The following is a 24,720-nucleotide window of genomic DNA, read 5'->3' on the forward strand; positions in this document are numbered from 1 at the left end:
AAGGTTTCAGAACCGCTGCTTTAACTGAGCCCATCTGTTCAGGACCAACACATCACCACTTCATAGGAAATGTTCACTCCTTCATTCACTACATCTGACCTCACTCTGGATGTTTCTGCAGACCTGGAACATGATTCCAGTTCAGGTTTCAGGTTTTAAATGTTGTTAATAAAGTCAGAAGTTCTCCAGAAGGTTCTGGATCAGCCAGCAGACATCAGAAGGTCATGAAGAAGTGAAGGAGAGAACAATTCAAACCCAGATGGTTCCTGCTGGATCAGGTTCCTCTGATCCTCTGAACACATGATGGGATCAACTTTCTGCTGACTGGATCACTGGGAACTGACTGGTACTGGTTTCTCTTTCAGACTCACTGAACTCCAGAAGATGGAAGATTTGGACCTAGAGCAGGTCAGAGCAGAACCTGCAGGATCCGTCTGTCCCTCTATGAGGAGTGACCGGTCCAAAGGACGACCTCCAGACTTCAATAATGAACCTGGACCCTCAGACAGGAAGTAAGAAACCAGTTTCTAACTGATTCTTGTGACTCTGCAGAGACCAACCAGGATTTAAACTTTGATTTCAGCTTAGAAACTGATTCATGGAGACCAAAACATCATTTTAAATCATTTTAGTTCTTCTTTCAGTTGTGATCTTTGAGAAAACAGAACAAACTGGAGGAAAAACTAAATAGTTTCCTTTGTGTCTTTATGAATCTCTAGAACAACCACATGCTAGCAGCAGGCACGACAGAGAAATGTTTCAAACTCGTATGATGCAGCTTTTAAGTTGAGGGATGTCGATCTGGCACTATAGGAGGGAAATAGAGCCGCTGCACTTAAGCTTGGTGTGAATGAAACCATGATTCGGCTTTGGAGACGAAGGGCTGCGTCCTTAATATATGCAGCAGATTTGTTGTGTCTCAAAGCTCAGAATTTTAAAATGTTCCACATTCAAAATAAACTTTACAGAAAGAATACACAGAAATATTTAAATGAGAATATATTTCTGTGTATATATTTCTGAGTCTCTGATCCATCAGAGTCAGATCAGAACCAGAACCTAGCTGTGTGTCCTTTAAGAGCAACAGGTCAAAGGTTAAACCCATTAACTTTAAATCTCCTGGATCTCCACCATCAGAGGTGAGCTGTTTCTAACTGCTGTAAACTGAACCAGTAAGTTTCAGATGTTCCCAGTTATATTTACAGAGTTTTGATCCATTATCTAAATCAGCTGCTCTGTTCTAATGAAAACACCTTCATATCTTCATCTCTGGGTTGTGATGATGATGATGATGATGTTCTGCTGCTTCCTGGCTCCATGTCAGACTAACAGTGGGACACATTTCCACCACCCACTGGGAAATACCTGGTAAACCAGTCTGGTCCATCAGGACTTGGTTCCTGTGTGCATTGTGAGATCAGTTCAGCAGGAAGGAAAGCTTCATGATGTGGTTGGTGAGATCTGCTGGAACTCAACCAGACTGAGCTGATGTGGACCATCAGAGGTTCTGCTGGTGCTTAGTGGGATCAGCAGGAACATTAAATCTTTGCAGCTACTTGGATCATCTGGTTCACTGCTCACATCCAGATATCACTTCATGGACCTTTATCTTCTGATTGTCTCTGTGTGGACAGATATAATGTGAGCTCACTGGCTTCCAGGATCTACAGGATCCATTTTAAATCCTCTATAACACATGTGTCAAACTGAAGGCCCGCGGGCCACATTTGGCCCGCCACATAATTTTATGTGGCCCCCCAGCGTTTTATAGGCCCATGATTGACTTAAAATAGGTTTTGAGCATGAATTGACTATAAACTACATCACCCACAATGCATTCCGATTGTTACCAGCCAACATTGCGGTTTCTCGCCACTTGGGGGCAGCAGAGTCACCTTGTCGTGAAACCTGGCTGGAACTGGTTGAGATCTTTCCAGGACACACAGAAAACAGGTCACAAAGGCCTGGAGCTACTAGTAATCTTGTATTATGATTTAATGTTGAAAGAAACTAATGTAATCTTTGTTTTTAAATGCAAAATGAATTTATTATGTTTTAAAGATGAGTAAAATACATGTAATCCTTTCTTTAAAGGTTACAGGTTGGAGAGTAGAAATGAAAAGACCAGAGATAGATAAAATGTGTCTGATGCTGTGTTACAAATATAGACTGGAGGGGTGAAAGAACAGTTAAGCAGAGAGAAAAGAGGAAGTGAGATTTTTAGACTATATCTGCATCAGGTGTGAATACAGATAGAGGACTTCAGCAAGAAGTTTTAAAGAACAAGGAAGGTTAAAAGTTAAGTGGAATAAAGGTCGAGGCTAACTGAAGATACCTGACGTCAGGGAAAAGTACGCGGAGATGTAGGAAGTGAAAGAACTGTGTACGTGCCCCCCCGAAATGTAAAAGGTATAAAAATATATGCAGGCGAGGAAACGGTGTTCTTAGTTCCTCGGTGTTCGAGTCAAGACCACACGAAGATGCAGAATTAAGATAAGGGCGATGCAACAGGACTACGGGGAGGTGAAGACTTTGCGCCGCTCGAGAAAGGAACAAGATCCGGTTACCCACAACCCGAGTTCTGATTCGACAACCGCCCTACACTCAACCCAAGACCATCTCAACGATGCAGCAGCAGACATGGGGAATAAACAAAGATCACATATGGATAAAGAACTGATTTCATGGAGGATTCTCACCAGTTCAACTTTGGATTTATTCTAAATGGGATTCTGCCTTCTCAAGACAGGACCTTGTCCATGGATGTTAAAGTTTTCTGCTGCCAAGTTTAACCTCATCATCGGGGGTCGAGTGGAGCTGCATCCCAAAGCCTCTCATTTTTAGTTAGTGACACAGTAGGGACTGGTAGGGAGTGCGATCTTTTATTAAAAGATTAATAAAAGTTTTACTTATATTAATCTTTTAATTTTTTTCTTTTTGATTTAACAAGCTGTATGTCATTTTCCCCTGCTAAAGCTTGCTAATAAAATACTAAAGTCTAAATTGATGCTGTGGACAGTTAAATTAATTAAGTCACTCAGAAACTAGTTTTTCAGGTTAATGTAAAATCAATGTTCATGATCCTAGTACATTGGGGCCTTCAGATCCTTCTTTGGTTATGATAAATAATGACCCTGGGACTCACGCCGAGTCTCTAAAATTATCTAAGCTGTAACAAGTGCACGTTATTAAGAGAGACAGAGCTACCATTAATGAATGTGGTTTTTGTTCTTGGGCACCGGCAGGCTACTCCGATGTCTGATACAGGAACTGTAGCAGGTCATAACGTTCGGATTGAAGGTAGTTAGAGCTTAGACGTGTCTCTCTCGCAGCCAGCTTAAACAAAATGTCCTCTACAATTCAGCCGTTGTAATACCCAGGAATTAGAGACTTTTCCAGACCCGTTAGTTGGAGAGCTGGTCAGTAGTCAGTCTGTCAGAGTTGGGAGGTGTTAAGGGTGTGGCTGATTACTGGGTAATAACAACCTCAAGCTGCTTATTAATTTTCCCAGTGAATAAAACTGAGACATCGACAAGCTAACATCAAAAAGCAGGGCAGTGCAGAGACCACTAAAGGGGCAGGTGCTAAAAAAAAATGCACATCTAACCGCATTTTAGAACAGAATATTAACAAAGCCACACAGCTTTCAGAGTTTAATAAACAACAATAAATTACAAAATTGTGACATATACAATGAAAGCTGAAGCAGAAACGATACGTTTAATGTTTTCCATCATCTGACAAGTAGCAAGTCTATTCCACCTTATTCACCAAAAACATTTTTTTTAAATTCACCAAAAACTGTTCTGTAATCTGAAACTTTTGAGCTCCACAGTTGGCCGCCTTATGTCACTGCAAGAGAGGCATTTACGTCATAGGTCACAGGTGTCATGAAATCTGGCATGAGCATGTGAGATCTGTCCAGGTGCACGCAGAAAACAGAATAAAGGCCTGAGAAATAATGGTATACCCTGTATAATGATTTGATGATGATTATGGTTTGTAACAGGTTAAAATAACCATACATTTGCCAATGAAGGAATGTCTGTAATATGTAATCAAATATATATGTTCTGTACCTTCAATCAGCTGAGTGTTATAATGCTTTGTGGAAAATAAGGGTTGAATAACTCGATTGTGGCGTGTTAATCAATGATTATTAAAGATTAAGAATAATGTGTAAGAAAGGGAGATCATGAAGTAAAATGTTGAATATGTTTTGTGAGGAGAATAAAACTCAAGATGAGTCACTGTATGCTGAGCGAGGGTGGGGCAGAATCAGAAACAGATGGTCAATGAAAAACAAGGGAAGTGCCTCGATGAGGTAAGGAGGCAGAAATGAGTCATCAGAGGCTTGGGGAAGATTGGGGCTTTCCGCAGACAGTGCCGCAGTGAGCAGGCGCTGAAGTAATGCAGCCCTGCCCAGTGGACCGCCCTGGGTTAGAGGGCATAAATACTGATGTACGGGGGAGAAAGAGTGTTCTTCGTCCCCGGCGCAGAAGAGGAGCCAACAAGAGGAAGCAGGCTAAAAGACCAGCGGAGGACTACACCCCGGGACCGAGGGAAAAGCTCAAAGACTTCACGCTGCCAAGAAGGGACAAGTTCCATCAGCCACCAACCCTGGTTCCAGATCCGACCAACTCCTCTGCCTCTACCCAACGCTCTCAACCCAGTTGCAGCCGACTTGGAAAAGAGACAGAGGTCATCTAAAGACAAAGATTCTGCACGTTATAAGGACAACACACGGTTTTGCTCCGCTTCTCTTCAAGAAAGAGGACTTTGCTCCGGCTGGACAAAGACTCTGACCAAGGACATCTAAAGATTACAGCTGCCGAGACCAAGAACCATCGGGTATGAGTTGACCAGCTTCCCCCAAAAACCTCGCTCAGTGAATTTAGGGATACAGGTTAGGGATAAGAACAAGGATAGGATGTGATTGATCCTATTGATTTTATTATATTTTTTGCCTCTTTTATAACCTTTGGGAATTTAACCTGTTGTCATATGCCCCTGCTAAAGCTTGCTTAATAAAATTGTATTCTAAAATTCTAATGAGAATTGTGAACAGTGAGTTTAATTGTGTCAGTCTTAATTATTGTTGGTTCTCCTAAATATGGTAAAGTTAACATACATGATTCTAGAGACAGGGTGGCTTTGTGTTTTCCTCTGGTGAGTATTAAAATAATGACCCTGGGACTTAAATCTAAGTCACTAAACTTAATCTAGCCGTTAACAAGTGCTGTTATTTTAGGAGAGGAGCTACCGTTAACAGAAGTTGTTGTAGGGGTTATGCAGCTGTGAGGGCTACTCAGCTGATTGTTCCTCAACTGTAAAGGGTCATAACTTCTGGATCGAAGGTAATCAGAGCTAGACGAGTCCTTTCCGACCCCAGTTTAAACAGATAATTCTCCACAAACTATCTCTAGGGTAAGACCCGAGTTTCTGGGGATTTTCCGGACCTGTTGGACAGAGTACTGGGCAGTAGTGAGTTCAAAGAGTTGTGAGGAGTAGGCGGGACTTACTATTGGGTAGTAACAGACACAGGAAAAAGGTCAAAGGTAACAAGGTGACTGGCTTATTATGTTATACAAAAAAAACCAAATAATTTTAGTATGTTAAGTGTCAGAAGAGGGCTTAGGAAATAACACCAAAAAAATGGACCAAAAGGGCACTTCCAGGCAAGGAGCAAAAGGGACAGGTGCTCAAGCACCCCCCCCACACTGTCCTGAAGACCTGTGTGGACAGAGCCTTCTCTTCCACTGTCCCGAAACTCTGGGACTCTTGTCTCCACCAGCATCAGATCTGCAGACAGTGTGGACAGTTTGAAGTCCAAGTTCAGCACCAACTTTTTAAAATGTCTACTGGTGGTTCTGGTGTTACTGGTCTTTGTCCTTGTAGTTCATCTTCCTCTTTCTAACTTTTTTGTACTGTGTTGCTGTGATGCTCTGTTTTCTGCTTTTAATGTGACACTCTTAATTATTTTATTTGTAAAAATTGCTGGATGAATATTTCCTGTTGTCCTATTGTTCCTGGTTCCTCCACAGAATGGACCAGCGGAGCTCAGAGGTTCCCAGTGACCCGTCTGCCCAGCAGCATCAAACACAGCTTGACTCCATATTTATGGTCTGTACATGAACAACTACTTTTCCATGTTTCAGTTCAGTCGTCTCCATGCTGCACTTTGTAGACCAGAGGACTGTCAGTCTGTCCAACATCCATCTGGTGTTTGGCTCCATGATTTCAGTCTAATGTTTCATTAATCTATTATCCTGTTCCAGCTGCTGGAGGAAAACATTGTCACTTTTGTGAAGAATGAGCTGAAGAAAATCCAGAATGTTCTTAGTCCAGATTACCCAGAATCCTCAGAGAGTCAGAAAAAGAATGGTGAGGTGTTGAGAGGTGATGGTGAAAAGCAGAGGAGCAGCAGAGAGGCAGTGATGAAGATCACACTGAACTTTCTGAGGAGGATGAAGCAGGAGGAGCTGGCTGACTGTCTGCTGAGGAGTAAGAGGATTTCTACAAAGATTTGACCTGATGGATAAATGATACATTTACTGGTGTCTGAAGATGGAATCGCATTTATTTAAATCATCTTCAGAAGCTATTTTTGTTTCATCTCTGATTTTACTATTTCTGTTATTTTAGAACATCTTACTGCAGTTCGTCAACATCATCTTAAATCTGGTCTGAAGAAGAAATTCCAGTCTGTGTTTGAGGGGATTGCTAAAGCAGGAAGTCCAACCCTTCTGAACCAGATATACACAGAGCTCTACATCACAGAGGGAGGGACTGGAGAGGTCAATGATGAACATGAGGTCAGACAGATTGAAACAGCATCCAGGAAACCACACAGACCAGAAACAACAATCACACAAGAAGACATCTTTGAAGTCCCACCTGGAAGAGATCAACCAATCAGAACAGTGATGACAAAGGGAGTGGCTGGCATTGGGAAAACAGTCTTAACACAGAAGTTCACTTTGGACTGGGCTGAAGACAAAGCCCACCAGAACATCCACTTCATATTTCCATTCACCTTCAGAGAGCTGAATGTGCTGAAAGAGAAAAAGTTCAGCTTGGTGGAACTTGTTCATCACTTCTTTACTGAAACCAAAGAACTCTGCAGCTTTGAACACTTCCAGGTTCTGTTCATCTTTGATGGCCTGGATGAGAGTAGACTTCCTCTGGACTTCCACAACAAGGAGATCCTGACTGATGCTACAGAGTCCAGCTCAGTGGATGTTCTGCTGACAAACCTCATCAGGGGGAAACTGCTTCCTTCTGCTCTCCTCTGGATAACCACACGACCTGCAGCAGCCAATCAGATCCCTCCTCAGTGTGTTGGCATGGTGACAGAGGTCAGAGGGTTCAATGACCCCCAGAAGGAGGAGTACTTCAGGAAGAGATTCAGAGATGAGCAGCAGGCCAGCAGGATCATCTCCCACATGAAGACATCACGAAGCCTCCACATCATGTGCCACATCCCAGTCTTCTGCTGGATCACTGCTACAGTTCTGGAGGATGTGTTGGAGACCAGAGAGGGAGGAGAGCTGCCCAGAACCCTGACTGAGATGTACATCCACTTTCTGGTGGTTCAGACCAAAGTGAAGAAGGTCAAGTATGATGGAGGAGCTGAAACAGATCCACACTGGAGTCCAGAGAGCAAGAAGATGATCAAGTCTCTGGGAAAACTGGCATTTGATCAGCTGCAGAAAGGAAACCTGATCTTCTATGGATCAGACCTGACAGAGTGTGGCATCGATATCAGAGCAGCCTCAGTGTACTCAGGAGTGTTCACACAGATCTTTAGAGAGGAGAGAGGGCTGTACCAGGACAAGGTGTTCTGCTTCGTCCATCTGAGTGTTCAGGAGTTTCTGGCTGCTCTTCATGTTCATCGGAAATTTATCAACTCTGGAGTCAACCTGATGAAAGAAACACAAATATCTAAAAAGTCTTCATTATTTAATAAAAATAAACAAAAGTCTCTCCATCAGAGAGCTGTTGACCAGGCCTTACAGAGTCCAAATGGTCACCTGGACTTGTTCCTCCGTTTCCTCCTGGGACTTTCACTGCAGACCAATCAGAGACTCCTACAAGGTCTGCTGACACAGACAGGAAGTAGTTCACAGACCAATCAGGAAACAGTTCAGTACATCAAGGAGAAGATCAGTGAGAATGTGTCTGCAGAGAAAAGCATCAATCTGTTCCACTGTCTGAATGAACTGAATGATCGTTCTCTAGTGGAGGAGATCCAACAGTCTCTGAGTTCAGGAAGTCTCTCCACAGATAAACTGTCTCCTGCTCAGTGGTCAGCTCTGGTCTTCATCTTAGTGTCATCAGGAAAAGATCTGGATGTGTTTGACCTGAAGAAATACTCTGCTTCAGAGGAGGCTCTTCTGAGGCTGCTGCCAGTGGTTAAAGCCTCCAACAAAGCTCTGTAAGGACACACATTGTTACTGCTGGTATTTTTGATAGGTAGAAATCTGCTAATTATGAGGTAAATGTTCATGTTTCAGTTTATATATTGGTGCTGTGTCTCTTCAAAGTGTCCCACTGGGGGGGATGCGCATAAAAGAAACAGACTTCCTTCAGCAGCTGAACATAATGTTACATATTCAAGCAGCAAAACTCCTCCACTTTATGTTAAAATTGAAATTGGATTAATATAGTTAATTGTGTAATTTTATAATTATCTTTCCAACCTCCTTGTTACCTGTAGTTCTGTCATTTAAGGCTGGAGGCCCAACTATAGAATGAACCAGTTCACAACAAATACAAAGTTTGTGTAAAATAAGATGGTTCCTTCTCTGTCCAATAAAAACATTGTTGATTTGAAAGAACATAAATTCTGATGAATTGTTTAATAAGATTTTCCTCCCTGTCTCCTCAGACTGAGTGACTGTAACCTCTCAGAGAGAAGCTGTGAAGCTCTGTCCTCAGTTCTCAGCTCCCAGTCCTCCAGTCTCAGAGAACTGGACCTGAGTAACAACAACCTGCAGGATTCAGGAGTGAAGCTTCTCTCTGCTGGACTGAAGAGTCCAAACTGCAACCTGGAAACTCTCAGGTAAAATGTGACCAATCCTGGTGATTTCTATCCACCAGCTGCTAGCAGAGATTGACAAAAGTATTTGACCTCCATCCAAACGATGGGTATCAGGTGTTGAAATAACTTCCATGGCCACACTTTTATGAAAGTAGCACCTAGGCATGGAGACTGTTTTTACAAATATTTGTGAAATAATGTTTTGCTCTCAGGAACTCAGTGGATTCCAGCCTGGAACTGTGATAGGATGAGCAACAAGTGGCATCCTGTCACTAACAAGTTTCTACACATAAACGTTGCTGGTTTTCATTCCCTCCATGCTGACAGAACCAAGAACAGAGGTGTTTAGAAAGGCAGTGGTCAGACTTCATTGATAGTGTAACTCTGGATACTTGACAGATTGCTGCATCCTAGGTGCACAAATGAGCATTACTGCAGATCCTTCCTCCCAGCAGTTGTTAGACTTTCTAACCAGAACTGCTTCCAATAGGGCTGTACCGATTGCAGTTTTCTGGCCGTTTTTGTCTTAAATGTTGTTCCATATGTCAAGAAAGTTACTGAATTGGCAACAATGGGGCGACTATTGTTAACTGTAAATGTGCAGACATGAGCTGGTCGGCCGGTTTGTCAGTCAAATGTTTCTCACAGGAGAAAAAAAGCATAGTGGTTGATTTTTAGACTTTTGCCGAGGTTGATAACATCGGTGGATAAGATAAGCTTCACATGTAAAAATCGGCCGATTACCGATCTCCTAAAATTAAGGAAATTCGCACGGATAAATCATTGCATACCTAGCTCCCAACAAACTCAATTATATACATTCTGGCTGTTACCTGGAGTCTTTTTACATTTCTTTTAAATAGTCTATTGCTGTTTCAACATACAAATTTACACATCTTATAGATGATTATAAATTGCCCTACTCAGCTGCACATTTCTTTCAAACTGATGATGCTGTTTTTATTAAATGTACAGCATTATTATTCCTCTGTTGTAAATGTGTCTTTACAGTCTCCTATTATTTATTTTGACATTTTCTTGAATATCTGATTCTTCCATTTAAACTTGTTGCTGGTAAACCTGAACTCCCTGCTGTGGATCAATGAAGGATGTTTCTATTCTGATCCGTTCTACATGTGACAAATGTTGATTTTTATTACACACAGAACTACATGAGAGTGTTATTACTATTTCATCTTATTGACAGGTTAATTTATTGTCTTTTTTCCTCTCCTATAAATATCCAGTTCAGACCTTGGGCTCTACCTCAATGTTCTCATCTTCTCATCATGTGATGAATTGTGTGTCTGCAGCTTATCAGGCTGTTTGGTCTCAGAGGAAGGCTGTGCTTCTCTGGCCTCAGCTCTGACCTTTAACCCCTCCCATCTGAAAGAGTTGGACCTGAGCTACAATCATCCAGGAGACTCAGGAGTGAAGCTGCTGTCGGCTGGACTGAAGGATCCAGACTGGAGACTGGAAGCTCTCAGGTATGGAGGAACCTGCTGCAGGAGCAGAGAAGGTCTGATAGAGGAGGAAGAGGAGAAACGTCTTTAGTCAGTCTGATGGGAAATGTTTAGTTTGAAGATAAATATTTAGTTTGATAATTAAATATTTAGACGCCTCATCTGGAGGCAGAAATCATTACCCAGTTTTCTGGAATATTCTCCTAACTAAGAAAGGTTTGCAAGGAAAATTAAAGAGTGGGATGGATTTAATAGAGTTTAATAGGGACTCTGACTAAATGAATAAAAGTGAAGTTCAGTTAGATTTCCATGATGATCTACTGATGACAGAAATGACTTTAAAACAATATTTGATGGAGCTCCAGGCCAATCAGCTCCAAGGAGCAAATATGAGAAGAAAAGTAACTCCATGTTGGTCAGATGGATGTTTAAAAGCTCTGAGAGAGAAATAAAGATTTTCAACAAAACTCACAACTTTCAGGATTTAATAAAATATAAATGTTCTCCACCAGGGGGCGACATCTGGAAAATGATCAAATGAATGAGAGGAATCAGGAGAAAATTGAAATTCCTTGTTTTCCAGATGAAATGGAGAATTGCAGTGAATGATGAAGAAAAAGTAGAATTGTGCTCTGTTGACTGTGGTAGAAATTAAAAACAATAATAAGACCTTTTAGAGTTCAGCCCCAAGAAAAGACTAATGTGTTTAGGTTTTCAGTAGTTGGGAAGCTTTTGGGATTGTTCAATAAAGTTTGGGAAAAATTCCCAACATCTTGGAAAAAGGCAGAGACCCTTCATGTTGGAAAACCAGGCAAATATCCATCCGACCAATCAGATTTCAGATCCACAGCTCTGACGTCACATTCAGGAAAAATAATGGAGTCGTAATAAGAGAAAGAAAAACATTTTATTTGTAAAGTAGAGGGATGATATCAGCCCATCAGATGGTTTAGAAGAGGGAGAGGAAGCATCATGGACTGCAGAGGTCCTTCACCTGATCCTGGTTGTTGGGACAAGAACTTTGTTACTGAACTTAAGCGATTTTAATCAGCTCAGGCACTAATACAGTTTGTATTGCAGCACTGAACTCCTGGACTCTCTGTTGTAAGACTCTCTACAAAAGGTGTCTGATGCTCCGGTATTCCGAGCCTGTAGCTTCCATAAAGCAATTGTGAGTCTTTTTTCCAATGTTAAACATTTCAGAGAGGTAGTATCTGTTCGCTCCAAAACGTGGCGTAATCTTGCACACAGATAATTTATTGCGTCTTCAGACATCAGAAAGTTCTGGAGTCACTGTGAATCGGTGAAACCTGGAACTATAACATCCCACCAGTGTGAGATTTGGTTAATGGCCCAAACCGTCGGTTCCCGGAGGCGACGAAAACTGATCTAAAAACACAGGAAAACAAAGAAAAAGTTTAAACAACGTTTTTAAACACCGTAGAATGTTTTAGTCACTTAATCATTCATGTATAACATATGTATATATATAAATCGGTGACGTGCGGTCAGGGAAGGCAGGTGAGGCAGAGCCTCACCTGTCATCATGGAAAAATAGTAATAAAATCATTTATATTGCCATTTTCACCCTGTGGTTTGAAAATAGCAAACCACAGGGTACTTGTGGTTTGCTATAGGTACATTAAAAATAAAGTATCTATTTTTAACTTGGCTTAACCAATTCTGTTTAGTTTTTCTTCAAAATCGCTGAATTTTCGCATTTTCCCATTCAAATGCTCAGAAGCGAAGCCGGTGAGGCAGCAGCGAGCTGAGCCTCACCTGGGATTACGCAACCTCTCGCTAACTGCACTGGCTGCCATTATATGACAGCATGTTCGTCCTGTCTGTACGCCGGCAATAAAATGGCTAAAACACGTTTAATATATGGACTGATTTTCCATAATCTAGCTTATGTATATAATGTACAGTGTTTTTGTCACTAACTGTGTGTGTATCATGTTTTGTGTGAGGAGGAGCGATAAGAAACGGCAGAGAACAGACTGGAGGTGAGGCAGGCAGTTCTCTTGCCTCACCGCTGGGGGCGCTCATGATCCCAGATATTGTGACTGCACAACTGCAGAGTAAGACACAGTGAGCTAGCCATGGAGCTAGCCACACAGTAAATAAATACAGCGATATATTTGTTTTCTTCTCTCTTCCGACGTCAACATGAAAGACTACATTTCTACACTTGAACAGTTTTCTAAAGTGGATTTTCAATTGAAGCAGGAGATAATAACTAAAGGAAGACCAACACCGGAGCTGAAGGTTTTACTTCAGGACAGTTTGATTCTCAAACGGAGTAGAAAAGACATGCCGAGGATAGACTTGGCTTTGGATGAACGGATATTATTGTGCAGAATTAGCGGTGCATGGATTTCATTGATACGTAAAGGTAAGACAGCAATAAGATGTTTTTGTTTAGTTTTTTAATTAAATGTGCGTTTTGTGGGCTACAGTTAATGTTTAAATAATTCAGTAAAGTAGAAGCGGTAGCTAATCTACCACAGCAATTATTTATTAACATTAAGCCCAAAACGTACTACAACAACAGACTAAATGTTCTGTGTGAAAAATTCTTGAATGTGTTTTAGTGTTAAATCCTAAAACATGAAGTGCCATTGTTGTCAGTTGCTGACAGTAGCGATAAAACTCTTTCCTTTTGCTGTGGATCATAGCACGAAATTAATTCCTACATTTCTAAGTTTCACTGAGTTAACGCGGCTGACATGTAAAAGATTAGTCTTTTTGCCCCCCAGCGTTGTACGCATGCGCGAAATTTCCGTAGGTCCAACAACATGGATGGTGTCTATAAAAGTCATAAGTCAGAGCCTCACCAGCAATGAACCTCACCGCACGTCACTGATATATATATTACAGAGCCTCCAGGGGACATGGGGAATTTTTTTTCTTTTGCGTTCCCTCGCAATAATCTACTGATCAGTTCATGCGGCATAATTGATACTGTAAGTCTTTCTTACGGTGGCCGCCGTACTTTCTGCTTTAATACAAGCTTATAAGGTTTTTCCATGGACTATTGAGTTATTATCGCGGGTGATCAGTCATCTGATTGTCTCTGTTGTTCGTCTGAATGGTTTAAAGAGCTGCTTTCAGTCCATCTGAGCCTTAACAGACATAAACTTGCAGTAAATGAATCGATTTTCAATCAGTTTTTTGCTGTGAGACTTATTCTTTACAGTGGTGATTGAAATTGTTAATAATTTCATTTCCTGTAGTTATTAAAAGTAGATGAGGGTCAAGAAAACCCCCAACATCCTGCATATATTATAAAAAATAAAAAATGAGACACTTCAAATCTGGACTAGATTATTCTCCTCTTCAAGAAGAATCTTTATTACCATGTTTGCGATTTGTGAAACTTCACTTAACAGACCTGCAGAAGATCTTTCCTTCCTTCAGCCATCACCATTTGCAATGACTCTTTGAAGAATTAATGAGTTACAACGCATTTAATTTCCCACTGGGATTAATAAAGTGGTTTTAAAATAGAGTTGAATTGGAAAAAGACAACATGGAACAAGTGTGGATGGTAATCTGATCTTTATTGAAGTCTGACAAATCACATAAAAGTTTCACAAATCCCAAACATGGACCAGTTTTTATTGAAGAGAAAAACGGCCACAGCTGCTCGTAACCTAGCAACCAAACGTCAACAAAAGCAAGATGGTGGCAAAACAGAAGCAGATCCTGAAGCATTCTTCAAAATAAAAGACTTCCTCTATTCAAATAAATCACTTAAATATATTTCACTTCACCTTTGTAATTATATACAATCATGTTCAATTAATAATAATCATCATGTAAATTATGCTGAACATATAATTGTAAATCAGTCACTTATCATGAAAATAAACTGAACACAACATGGATTTTAATGCTGATTATTAAATCAGGTTGAGCTTCCAGAAATGTTTCCTTAGTTTCCTGATGTCCTTTTAGGCTTCAGTGAGTTTCTTCAGGTTGTTACTGAGGGATTTCCTTTCTCCTCTCTGTTGGAGCTTTTCCTGTGTTTGGAGAAATGAGTTGTGCTGCAGCAGCACCAACTGTCCTTCCTACATCCACTGCAGTTTGCAGTCCAGATGTTGGACTGTTCCTGTCTCAGTGGAGGACAATGTGTGTCTGAGAGACATGTAATGTCCATGTTTGCTGCTGAAAGAGACTGATGGTCTGACCCCCCTCCTCCTTTCAGGGTGGAGCCTGCTGGAGGCCGATTCTTGACACCAGGTCTGAGGAAGTGTAAGTGTGTTTTTCATCTGATTCATGACAACAAAGCAGCTCACATTCAACCATCTTCAAACTGTCATATCACTCATTCAGGATCATCATCAAAGATCAATAAATGATCAATAACTGCAGCTGGATTGTGTTTGTTCTCTCCATCAGATTCCTGTCAACTCACCATCGACACAAACACAGTGAGCAGAAACATCAAACTGTCTGAAGACAACAGGAAGGTGACAAATGTGGGGGAGCTTCAGTCATATCCTGATCATCCAGACAGATTTGATGTCTGGTCTCAGCTGCTGTGTAGAACTGGTCTGACTGGTCGCTGTTACTGGGAGGTCGAGTGGAGAGGAAAAGTTTATATATCAGTGAGTTACAGAAGAATCAGGAGGAAAGGAAACAGTAGAGACTGTGTGTTTGGATTGAATGATCATTCCTGGAGTCTGAGATGCTCTAATGGTGGTTACTCTGTCTGGCACAATAACATAAAAACTCATCTCTCCTCCTCCTCTGTCTCTAACAGAGTATCAGTGTATGTGGACTGTCCTGCTGGCATTCTGTCCTTCTACAGAGTCTCCTCTGACTCACTGATCCTCCTCCACACCTTCAACACCACATTCACTGAACCTCTGATTCCTGGATTTACAGTCTGTTCCAGTTCTGGTTCTTCAGTGTTTCTTTGCTGATTTGAGTCTAAATATTTTCCTCCTGTCAGAGAAACTCTCTCACTGTTGAACAGATAGTTCATCTCTACAATCTATTTCTTGGTGAAACTTTTCTGATTGAGTCCTTGGAAACTTTTTCTTCTTCCAGTCCTTTAAAGATGGAAGCTGGGATTATTCCAGGATTATTCCAGGATCCTCATGTTTTCCTGTTTGTTTCCAGTCAAAGCTTCACACTGAATATCAAGATGTTGTTTCTCTTATTTTTTCCTCTCATTCATCAGATTTCATTGAAATGTTGATCAGTTTTTCTCACTGAACATTTTCTGTTTCTGTGGCTCCTATTTTTCTAAACTCATCAGATTTGAATATTAAATCTTTTTGTTTATTTGCTGCAGTTTTTCTTCATGTGTTTTAGAGAAATAAATTTTTTCTTCTTCTGCATTTGGTTCATTTGCTGTTTATTCTGTACTTTTCCTGTTCAAATTTAATATTTTCATTAAAAATATTTTTCATCAACTCTGCCTTTCAGAAAGTCCTAATTAAAGTAAAACATTCCCATCTCATGAAGGTCAGAGGTCAATGCTTTGAAGCATAAAGTGATAAAATCTTAATATTTTTGTTTCATTCAGAACTTCTACCTGAAACTCAGAACCTGCAGAACATTTTTCTCTTTGGAGAAAAAAAAATCCAGGAACTGGAATATCAGAGCAGAATGAAAACTGGAGATCAGTGTTGGACAGAAAAGCTCTGATCGCTGCATCTCTGACATATTTTACATTTGATAACAACAGTAAACCTATTTTAGCTGAGAATAAACCAACATGGATATGACCCGCCACAGCCCAACGTGGGCCACACCTGATTCAACAAAAACCGGAAAATAAAGGATTTAACTGGAAATCCCAGAACTCAGTAAAATCAGCAGCTGGTTGTGATTAAAATGCAGTTTGTTGCAGAGGTTCAAACTTCCTGATGGTGACCTCTCCTCCGTCCCTCACCTTGTCTGGCCGCTTTTAATCCTCACTGCAGTGTTAGACTGGAGCTCATCTCTCAGATTAACCAGATTAACACTGAGCTGCAGCAGGAACCAAACGTCTCTCCTCCAACTTATTTCACTGATTAATAACAAGGTTGGATAAAAACATTGAGCTTCTCGTTCCTTAAAGAGTCATGAAGAAAGACTCACCCTGGAACTGCAGGAAACAAGTTAGAAAGTTTAATAAATATAAACATTTTGCATTTAAGATGGAAAAAACCTTGTAAATATATTCTAATAAGTGATTTAATTATCTGTATCTTTTAATGTATAAAACGCTTTAAAAATGTGTTAATGGTTAAATAGAAAAATCTTCATTTTGTGCCAATTTGTAATCCAATTAATCATCAGAATAATCAATAAATTGGTTCATTTAAATCCATGTTTGTCTAACCAGATTAGTTTCCACCAGTTAATTGGGGTTTACTCATTATTCTTCCAGCTTGAATGTTTCACTGCAGCTTTGTTTTGTTCCTGTTCCTCCAAGCTGAACGTTGATCCCCATGAATGTTTCCCCTCATGCAGAACCTGAGCAGAGACATTTATGACCTTTATACCGAGAGCCAAGAGGTGGAGGACCTGCTGCTGGTGTCTCACCTTCTGATGTCTCCGACCAAACACTCCACCCTCAACATCAACATTTATAACATGATACAGGGATGCAGTTTTCCTACTTTCCCACTTGAAACAATCTAGTCTAAAAATCAGATACAGGAATGGATTGATATAAAAATGTGGCCATTAATATTTATGTCATGGCTGATATCGGATATTTCCATTTTCAAAATGTGTCTAAAATTATCAGCACTTCTGTCCTTTAAGAAAGACTAAAAACTCTAAACATGAAATGTAATGGAGCAGTTTTATTAAAAATAGAAAATGAAAATTTAAAAAAAGCTGCTCTCTATAACAACTCCGACTTCCCAACTGCCATTGAACGCAGCACAAACCGTGGGGCTGAAGCGGCTAGCTAGCTTAGCTTAGCTCGAAGCCCATCGTGATTACCTGCGTCTGTCTCCTCTCGTCTCGTCCCTCTCGCACCGACCGCTCTCCAAGCTTCTCCAAGCTTCTCCAACGACCCCGAATCTCGTCCTTTTCTGCGCTTTGTCCGGTTTTCTCTCCCTCCAGTCCGTGTTTCTTCACTTCCTGTCCGCTCGTCTTCCCTCCGTTCTCCACCATAACGTCTCTCCTCTCCTTCTTCCTCCCGCCTCCTCTCCTCTCAACCAATCACGAGTCACGTACCGGACGGACTGTCTCAGTGACCAATCAAATGGCAAAGCCAAGTAAAGTACATACTTCATCTTACGTCACAGTAATACTTCTTTAAATTGCAATGTTTACAGCAGTGGGTTCTGCTGGGTTCTGCTCTGCTGTTGGACCGCCGCTACGCGGTACTGAGCAGTAATATTTCACAGACGTGGCGCCGTTCGCCTCCCACCAGCCAGAGTTTTATTAGAACATTAAACCTCTTTTAAAGCTGCAGCATTTAACTTTAAATAAGTTTTAATGTTATTTTCTCTGAGTCCTAACATGAGAAAATCTGAGAAACAAATGTAGTTCCTCTGCCTCCTCCCTGTGTTCTGCTGAATTACTCCTCTGGGTCAGAACCAACCCATCAGAACCAGAACTAAACAATGAGCTGCAAGTATTGAACATGTTTTGTCTAAATTAGGTGATTTTATGGATCCATTTTGCCAGATCACATTGTAGCATTTCTACCTAAAGAGAAACATTAACAGCCAATCCATGTGATCAATATCTGTGATCAGCAGTGATCGGCAGTAAAAAACCTGATTGGATCGTCTCGACCCAGGAGGAATATGAAGGTTTAGAAGTTCATTAAAATCTTTTCCGTTTTGAAAGAAGCAACATTTGGGGAACTTATGAATTACATTATTTATCATACTTGGTTCTGCTTAAAATAATTAATCTGAATTATTCTATTGTCATTATTGCACAACATTTCAAATGTTCTAAAAACTACAATGGATTTACATATTTTTAAATGTTTAATTTCCCCTGATGGAAATCCTGATTCGTCAACGACCCTGAAACAGACGTTCCTCCAGAATCTCAGTGATTTCCTTTGGTTTCAGTTTTGCATCCACATCAGCAGAAAGAGGTTTTGAAACCACTGAAATATCATCAGTAGCAATAATTTCAGCATTAAAAGCTGAAATCTGACTTCATCTAGTTGAGCATCAAGTCCTTGAATGGGAGGTTTTAGACTCCTGGTAGTTTGAGCAGCGAATGTAACAAACAGCCATTGGTAGAAAAAGCTGCTGTTCCTGTAAATGACCCAACATGACAGTTTGGTCTGATCTGTCAGCCTCCTCTCCATCAGTAGAAGAGGCTCCTGATGGACCTGATGGTCCAGAGCAGTGCTGGCTTCAGAGTCAACACATTTAATCAGGGGTGATTTTCAACTTCCTGCTCCACCGTTGACATACAAGTAAAATGGATGAGGGTCCAAAGCACAGAAACACTGAACACACCAGTCTCTTCCTGCATAGAACACACAGGCCTGGTTCTGGTCCAGATTCTGATCAACTGATCGTAACACAGCTGGATCAATTGAAGGCTGTTCCCTGATGACTCTGACTTCTGATCCAGCATCAGACTGATGGCTGCAGTCGGGTCGACATCCTGATCTTTGTCCTCATCAGAATCTCTCTCAGATTCTCATCACACTGTAATCTTACAGCTTCAGGAGCCAGAATCCACCGTTCATCCATCACATCGTCTCTGTTTGGTTCTCCTTCTTCCACCGACTCTGAATCTCCTCAGAAAAGTTTCTCATGTTTGTCTGTCTGTCTTAAAGCACACAGACTCAATGTCCTCAGAACCAGGAAGTCGTCTGCAGCCAGAACAGTAGAAGAGCTGATGGGTTTGGACCATCATGATGTTGGAATAATAATAGTGCCGACTGAATACCAACATGAATCAGCAGCTTTTTAATGCTGGTGGAAAAAAGACCCAAACAGGCGACAAGAAGGTGAATCAGTGACAAACAGTCTCCACAGCAGAGAGATGAATCACGGCTCTTCCTCCTCCTCCTCCTCCACCTCCACTGAGTTCTGATGGGTCGGTTCAGATCATCTCTGAAGATCAGACACCAGAACAGAGGCGGATCAGAACCAAAGCCAGCAGCTCTGCTGAAGCTCAGGAGAACTCTGAGTCCAGATGTGGACCCTGGTCTCCTCCAGAACCTCCTCTGTTCTGCTGTGGAGGAGGAACTGTGTGGCTTCAGTTCTGCAGCAGGACCTTCTCAGCTGCAGCAGAAGAAGAAAGGACTTCCTGTGTTCAGGTTGCATAGAAACCTGGATCTTTTTCTAGCTTGTGGCTCTGCTTCCAGCGTAGATGTTCTCCAGGTTCTGGTCTGGATCTAGTGGACTGTAGAGCTCATCAGGTTTCCTCTCATCACTCTGAGATCTTCAGCTTCTTTAGATTCAACCTGAAGCTTCTTCTGACAGCTGCAGCTAATATTTAGCATGATGTTTACTATTCTAGCCTCAGTGTTTCTGCTCTTCATGTGACTCCACTGAATCCAACTCTGATGTCGTCACTTCACAAGTGATGAAGATCCATTTTTCTTTCACTTCCTGCTCATTTCTTTCCAAAGCTCCATGTTTTCCAGGAGGAGCTTCAATGTTCTCCAGCTCTCTTTAGATGATGAAGGAGCTCAGACTGACTCCACCCGGCTGGTGCTCCAGGTGAGCAGAAACAAACAAACCCTAAAGTCGTCCCTGCAGACCAGCTTTAGATTTGGATCAACTGAACATCAAGCTTCAGTAACATCTCAGTTAAAGTTTGTTTTCCAGATCTGAGGTCAGAAAGTTCTGGTTTCCATCATGTCCCAGTTTTTAGTTCTGCTTTTTTCTGCTTCTTTTTCTCCACCTGACAGAGACGAGATGATTAAAATGCTTCATAGAAACGTTCAGATCTCAGATCCTCATTGAACCTGATGTCTGTAGTTTTAGTCAGAAGCTCCCAGATGGTCCAGATGAGAAGATCTGAGCATCTGGTTTGGTTGATCCAGAAGGTTCTGGACTCATCCAGAAACCCAGAACAACTGGACTCCAGTCACACCTTCAACAGAACATTCTGCTCTAAATCCAGACTGGACCGCTTGATTTCTTTGGACCTGAAACATAAAGTGCTGTGAAAAACTATTTGCTCCTTTACAGATTTCTACTGTTTTGCCTTTTTGTCCTCCTGAAATGTTTCAGATCATCAAACTGATTTTAATATTTGATGAAGAAAAACTGATTCAATACAATAAACAGTTTCAAATTATGATTTTATTCATTAAAGGAAAAGATCTGAAAACCAACAAACACAAAACCAAGAAAAACACAAAGCTGGAAAACGAGACAAGTATAGAAATAGTTAAAGTTTTAATTACTGTCAATGACAAGAATACAAAGTTTAGTCTGAAAAAGTTTAGATAGAAAAACAAACATATAAAACTTTCACTCTGTTCTACATAAATCATCATAAAATCAAAGCAGCAGAAAATTTCCTGGATATTTTTCTAAAACATCTTCAAGGATTTCCAGCTAAGTTTGTAGACAAACTCACAAAAAAACAAAATCAAACCTCATTTTATTTGTTTAGCAAATATTTCAGAGGGAAAATCAGTTTTAACTCCTCACTAAATTATTGCAAACTAGAAATCCCTCTAACTGAACTACAATTGTTTTAATATTCATCCTAAATAAATCATTTTCTATTAGTTTATAGTTTGTTTCTTTCATTTCTAACAATGTTTCTTTACACCATGGAAGGAGTTTATTATAGACTTTGTAAATAATCAATATTGTTCTGATCTCTACTAAATCAGAACATTTTAAAGTTTGCACTGTAAGAAATATTTCATTAGTTAAATTAAATAATCAGACTCAGTTATAATTCAGATCATTTTCTTCTGTGTTGGTTTTCTATGAGTTTCTACAGATCAACACACAATAATTCATTTATGGAAATATTAGGCAACATTAAAACATGTAAAGTGATTTAATGTTCAGAAAAACTGATTGTGGAAAATATTGCAATAGATTTTTACATTCTAGCTTTTACCTTATCAATAAAATCATTACGTCATTTTTTGTTGAGTGATTTTTTTCATAATTTAGTGTTAATCTATTTTTGTCACATCATTAATATTTGTAATTCTCCTTCCATTAAACTGTTGCTGCTCCAAACTCACCAGATAAAAATAATGTATCAGCAAATAAAGTAAATGTTAACAAATTAGATTCGTTGCATAAATAATTTATATAAAGTTAGAAAAGTTTAGGACCCAGTTCTGACCCTGGTGGTTTTCCACAGGAAACTTCTAGTAAATCAGAATTCAGATTATTTGTACATTTTGATGTCTTGAGTAACTTTTACCCCAGAATGTGAAATGCCTCATGATTCAGGAATAAGAAAGAGAAAAATTATATATAAATATATGTTGGAGACAGTTTCATAACTTAATATTCAGAAGTTTGCATCCATCTCCTCAGGTTTGGTCAGAATTTCCTTCAGTCTAATTTGGGTCAAATGTTCTGGTTTCCTTCCACAAGGTTCTCATGATACATTGCTGGAGTTCTGGTCCATTCCTTCTTCCTGATTGTTTCTAATCTCTGATGTTTGAAGAACAGTTTCACTTCTGATTTCAGCTCAAACTTTAATGTCTCTTCTGTTTGAAGGATAATCTACAGGATTATTAGATTATTGATAAACTGAATCAAACAACAGTGCTGCACAGTGGCGCAGTTGGTAGAGCTGTTGCCTTGCAGCAAGAAGGTTCTGGGTTCGATTCCCGGCCTGGGGTCTTTCTGCATGGAGTTTGCATGTTCTCCCTGTGCGTGCATGGGTTTTCTCCAGGTACTCCGGTTTCCTCCCACAGTCCAAAAACATGACTGTCAGGTTAGTTGGCCTTTCCAAATTGCCCCTAGGTGTGAGTGTGTGTGTGCATGGTTGTTTGTCCTGTGTGTCTCTGTGTTGCCCTGCGACAGACTGGCAACCTGTCCAGGGTGTACCCCGCCTCTCACCCGAAACGTTGGCTGGAGATGGGCACCAGCAACCCTCCCGACCCCACTGAGGGAAAAAGGGTGCAAGAAAATGGATGGATGGATGGATAGTTCTTCAGGTTGAACCAGTGAATGTAAATGTTGCTCCATGTCTCCATCTAGTGGACTGATAGTAGAAGTGCAGCAGCTGATGGCAGCTTCCTCTGCCTCTCTGCTGTCTGACTGCATTCACCTGACACTGATATGAAGCAGAGAAGAAGAGCCAATCAGTGGAGGAGCAGCTGATCTTTTTCCAGCACTAATGATGTAAAGGATGATCAGATGTGCAGATGAATGATGTGAGTCCCTCCCTCTAAAACCACTCTGTGTGGGGAAGATGAGAGCCAGAGCAAAGGTCAGAGGTGAGGTCACCATCTCTAACTGTCCACAGCCCTTTTCACACAGACTTCACTATATCAGGCCAAAACAGACGTGAACAAACACTTGACGTGAACAAAAATGTGCTATACAAATCAAATTTGATTGATTGATTGATTCAATTTAGTGTGTCTTGCTGATCTATTGAGCTCATTTTAAGAGCTGCTGAGCAACAAATTATTTTTTTATTCATGTCCTAATGAATGAAACCCAAGAACTGATTCTGGTTCTGATCATTTTTGGACATCACTGACGTCTTAGGATCATGGAAAAATGCTTCATCGGCATTTAATAATCATTCATCATGCAGGTTATATTTTCACGACCAGAGGAATAAAAATCAAATGAAGAGTCCAGTTGGTTCACAGTAAAAACAGATTCCCGAAAAGGTGAACAGAACCTGTATCACCAGAATAACAGGAACATTATTTGTGTACAAACTGAGAGTTAAAATAAGGGTTCATGTTTTGAGACAACAGTGGAAGTCTAAGTCATTCTGACCAGTCTGACCAGTTGGAAAAGGACACCAGGAGCTCTGTCCTCTGGGCTCATTTCTCTCATAACACTTTCAGTTTAAATTCACCTGTTCAGGTGTGGCACCAGTCTGGTTCTGTTGGGTCTCAGTCTGTTACTCAGATGTTCTTCTTCAACTCTTTGGATCATTTGACTAAACTGTAAGTTTCCTTTGTTTCCTATTTGAATTTCGTCTTCAGAAACTTTCCTGTTTGTTTCTGCTTCCTGATGTTGGGAGAAAATGTTCACTTCTGATTTCAGCTCAAAGTTTAATCTGTTAATGACAGATTATCTACAGGATTATTAAATTAATGATGAACTGGAATTAAACAACATTATGAACAGATGATGGTTGTTTTCTTATGTGAAAAAACAAAACACAGCTTAATTTTTTTCTTTTCCTAAAATTAATCTCAGGTCTCCATCTTCTTTTTAGTTCTTCTTTTCAAAATTAAATATGGTTAAAGATTTTTTTGAAGTGAGATTAATAAATAGATCATCTTTTATGGAGCAGATAATTCACTTTAATACGTTTAATAAATGTGAAATAAAGTTCTTAATAAGTCACTTAGGTGAATGTAAATGTTGCTCCATGTCTCCATCTAGTGGACTGATAGTAGAAGTGCAGCAGCTGATGGCAGCTTCCTCTGCCTCTCTGCTGTCTGACTGCATTCACCTGACACTGATATGAAGCAGAGAAGAAGAGCCAATCAGAGGAGGAGCAGCTGATCTTTTTCCAGCACTAATGATGTAAAGGATGATCAGAGTTGATGTGCAGATGAATGATGTGTGTTTCCTCTGCAGGTGAAGCTAGAAAGTGTGTGTGAGCTGATGTGAATTCAGCAGCATGGATCAGTGTGAGGACAGAGAGGAGGGAGTCCCTCCCTCTAAAACCACTCTGTGTGGGGAAGATGAGAGCCAGAGCAAAGGTCAGAGGTGAGGTCACCATCTCTAACTGTCCACAGCCCTTTTCACACAGCGTTCACTATATCAGGCCAAAACAGACGTGGTGATGAAGCTGCTGCTGCTCCTCTTTGCTGCTTCATCCAGACTGAACAGATTCAGTTTTAATCATCATGTTTCTGTCAGGATCCATCAGAGACTCAAACCAGAACCAGAACCCAGCTGTGTGTCCTTTAAGAGCGACAGGTCAAAGGATGAGATCATTTATTTTAAATCTCCTGGATCTCCACCATCAGAGAGGTGAGCTGTTTCTAACTGCTGTAACTGATCTGTTTATATCAAATCAAATTTTATTTGTATATCTCATTTCAGTATCAAGGCATTTCATTACATCATAACAAACAAAAACACAGAG

General features: G+C 40.5%; 2 protein-coding genes across 3 annotated transcripts in view; both read left to right on the top strand.

Moving 5' to 3' along the window:
• Positions 1-24,720, top strand: part of LOC108166031 (NLR family CARD domain-containing protein 3-like) — a 36,707-nt gene that overhangs the window by 3,298 nt on the left and 8,689 nt on the right. For both annotated transcript variants that reach the window (XR_014090231.1, XM_081613690.1), the window contains exon 4: positions 366-512. Coding sequence is in view for 1 of the 2 variants with exons in the window: in XM_081613690.1 (XP_081469816.1) it covers positions 366-512 (147 nt within the window). In the remaining variant the exon portion in view is untranslated. The remainder of the gene's footprint in view (positions 1-365; positions 513-24,720) is intronic.
• On the top strand, positions 4,320-15,907 carry LOC103460610 (NLR family CARD domain-containing protein 3-like). Its single transcript, XM_081613868.1, has 9 exons — positions 4,320-4,324; positions 4,500-4,601; positions 6,045-6,123; positions 6,279-6,504; positions 6,646-8,437; positions 8,891-9,064; positions 10,357-10,530; positions 14,717-14,763; positions 14,911-15,907. The coding sequence occupies exons 1-9, from the start codon at positions 4,320-4,322 to the stop codon at positions 15,435-15,437; spliced, it is 3,126 nt and encodes a 1,041-aa protein (XP_081469994.1). The 3' UTR covers positions 15,438-15,907.

This window comes from Poecilia reticulata, chromosome 12 (genome assembly GCF_904066995.2).
Source record: "Poecilia reticulata chromosome 12, P_reticulata-male-v2, whole genome shotgun sequence".
In the NCBI taxonomy this organism is placed as follows: Eukaryota; Metazoa; Chordata; class Actinopteri; order Cyprinodontiformes; family Poeciliidae; genus Poecilia; species Poecilia reticulata.

Coding starts and splice junctions, on each gene's coding strand:
- LOC103460610 (XM_081613868.1), top strand. Junction 4,602..6,044: donor ACGCTGCCAAGAAGGGACAA/GTTCCATCAGCC, acceptor GTTCCTCCACAG/AATGGACCAGCGGAGCTCAG. Junction 9,065..10,356: donor TGCAACCTGGAAACTCTCAG/GTAAAATGTGAC, acceptor GTGTGTCTGCAG/CTTATCAGGCTGTTTGGTCT.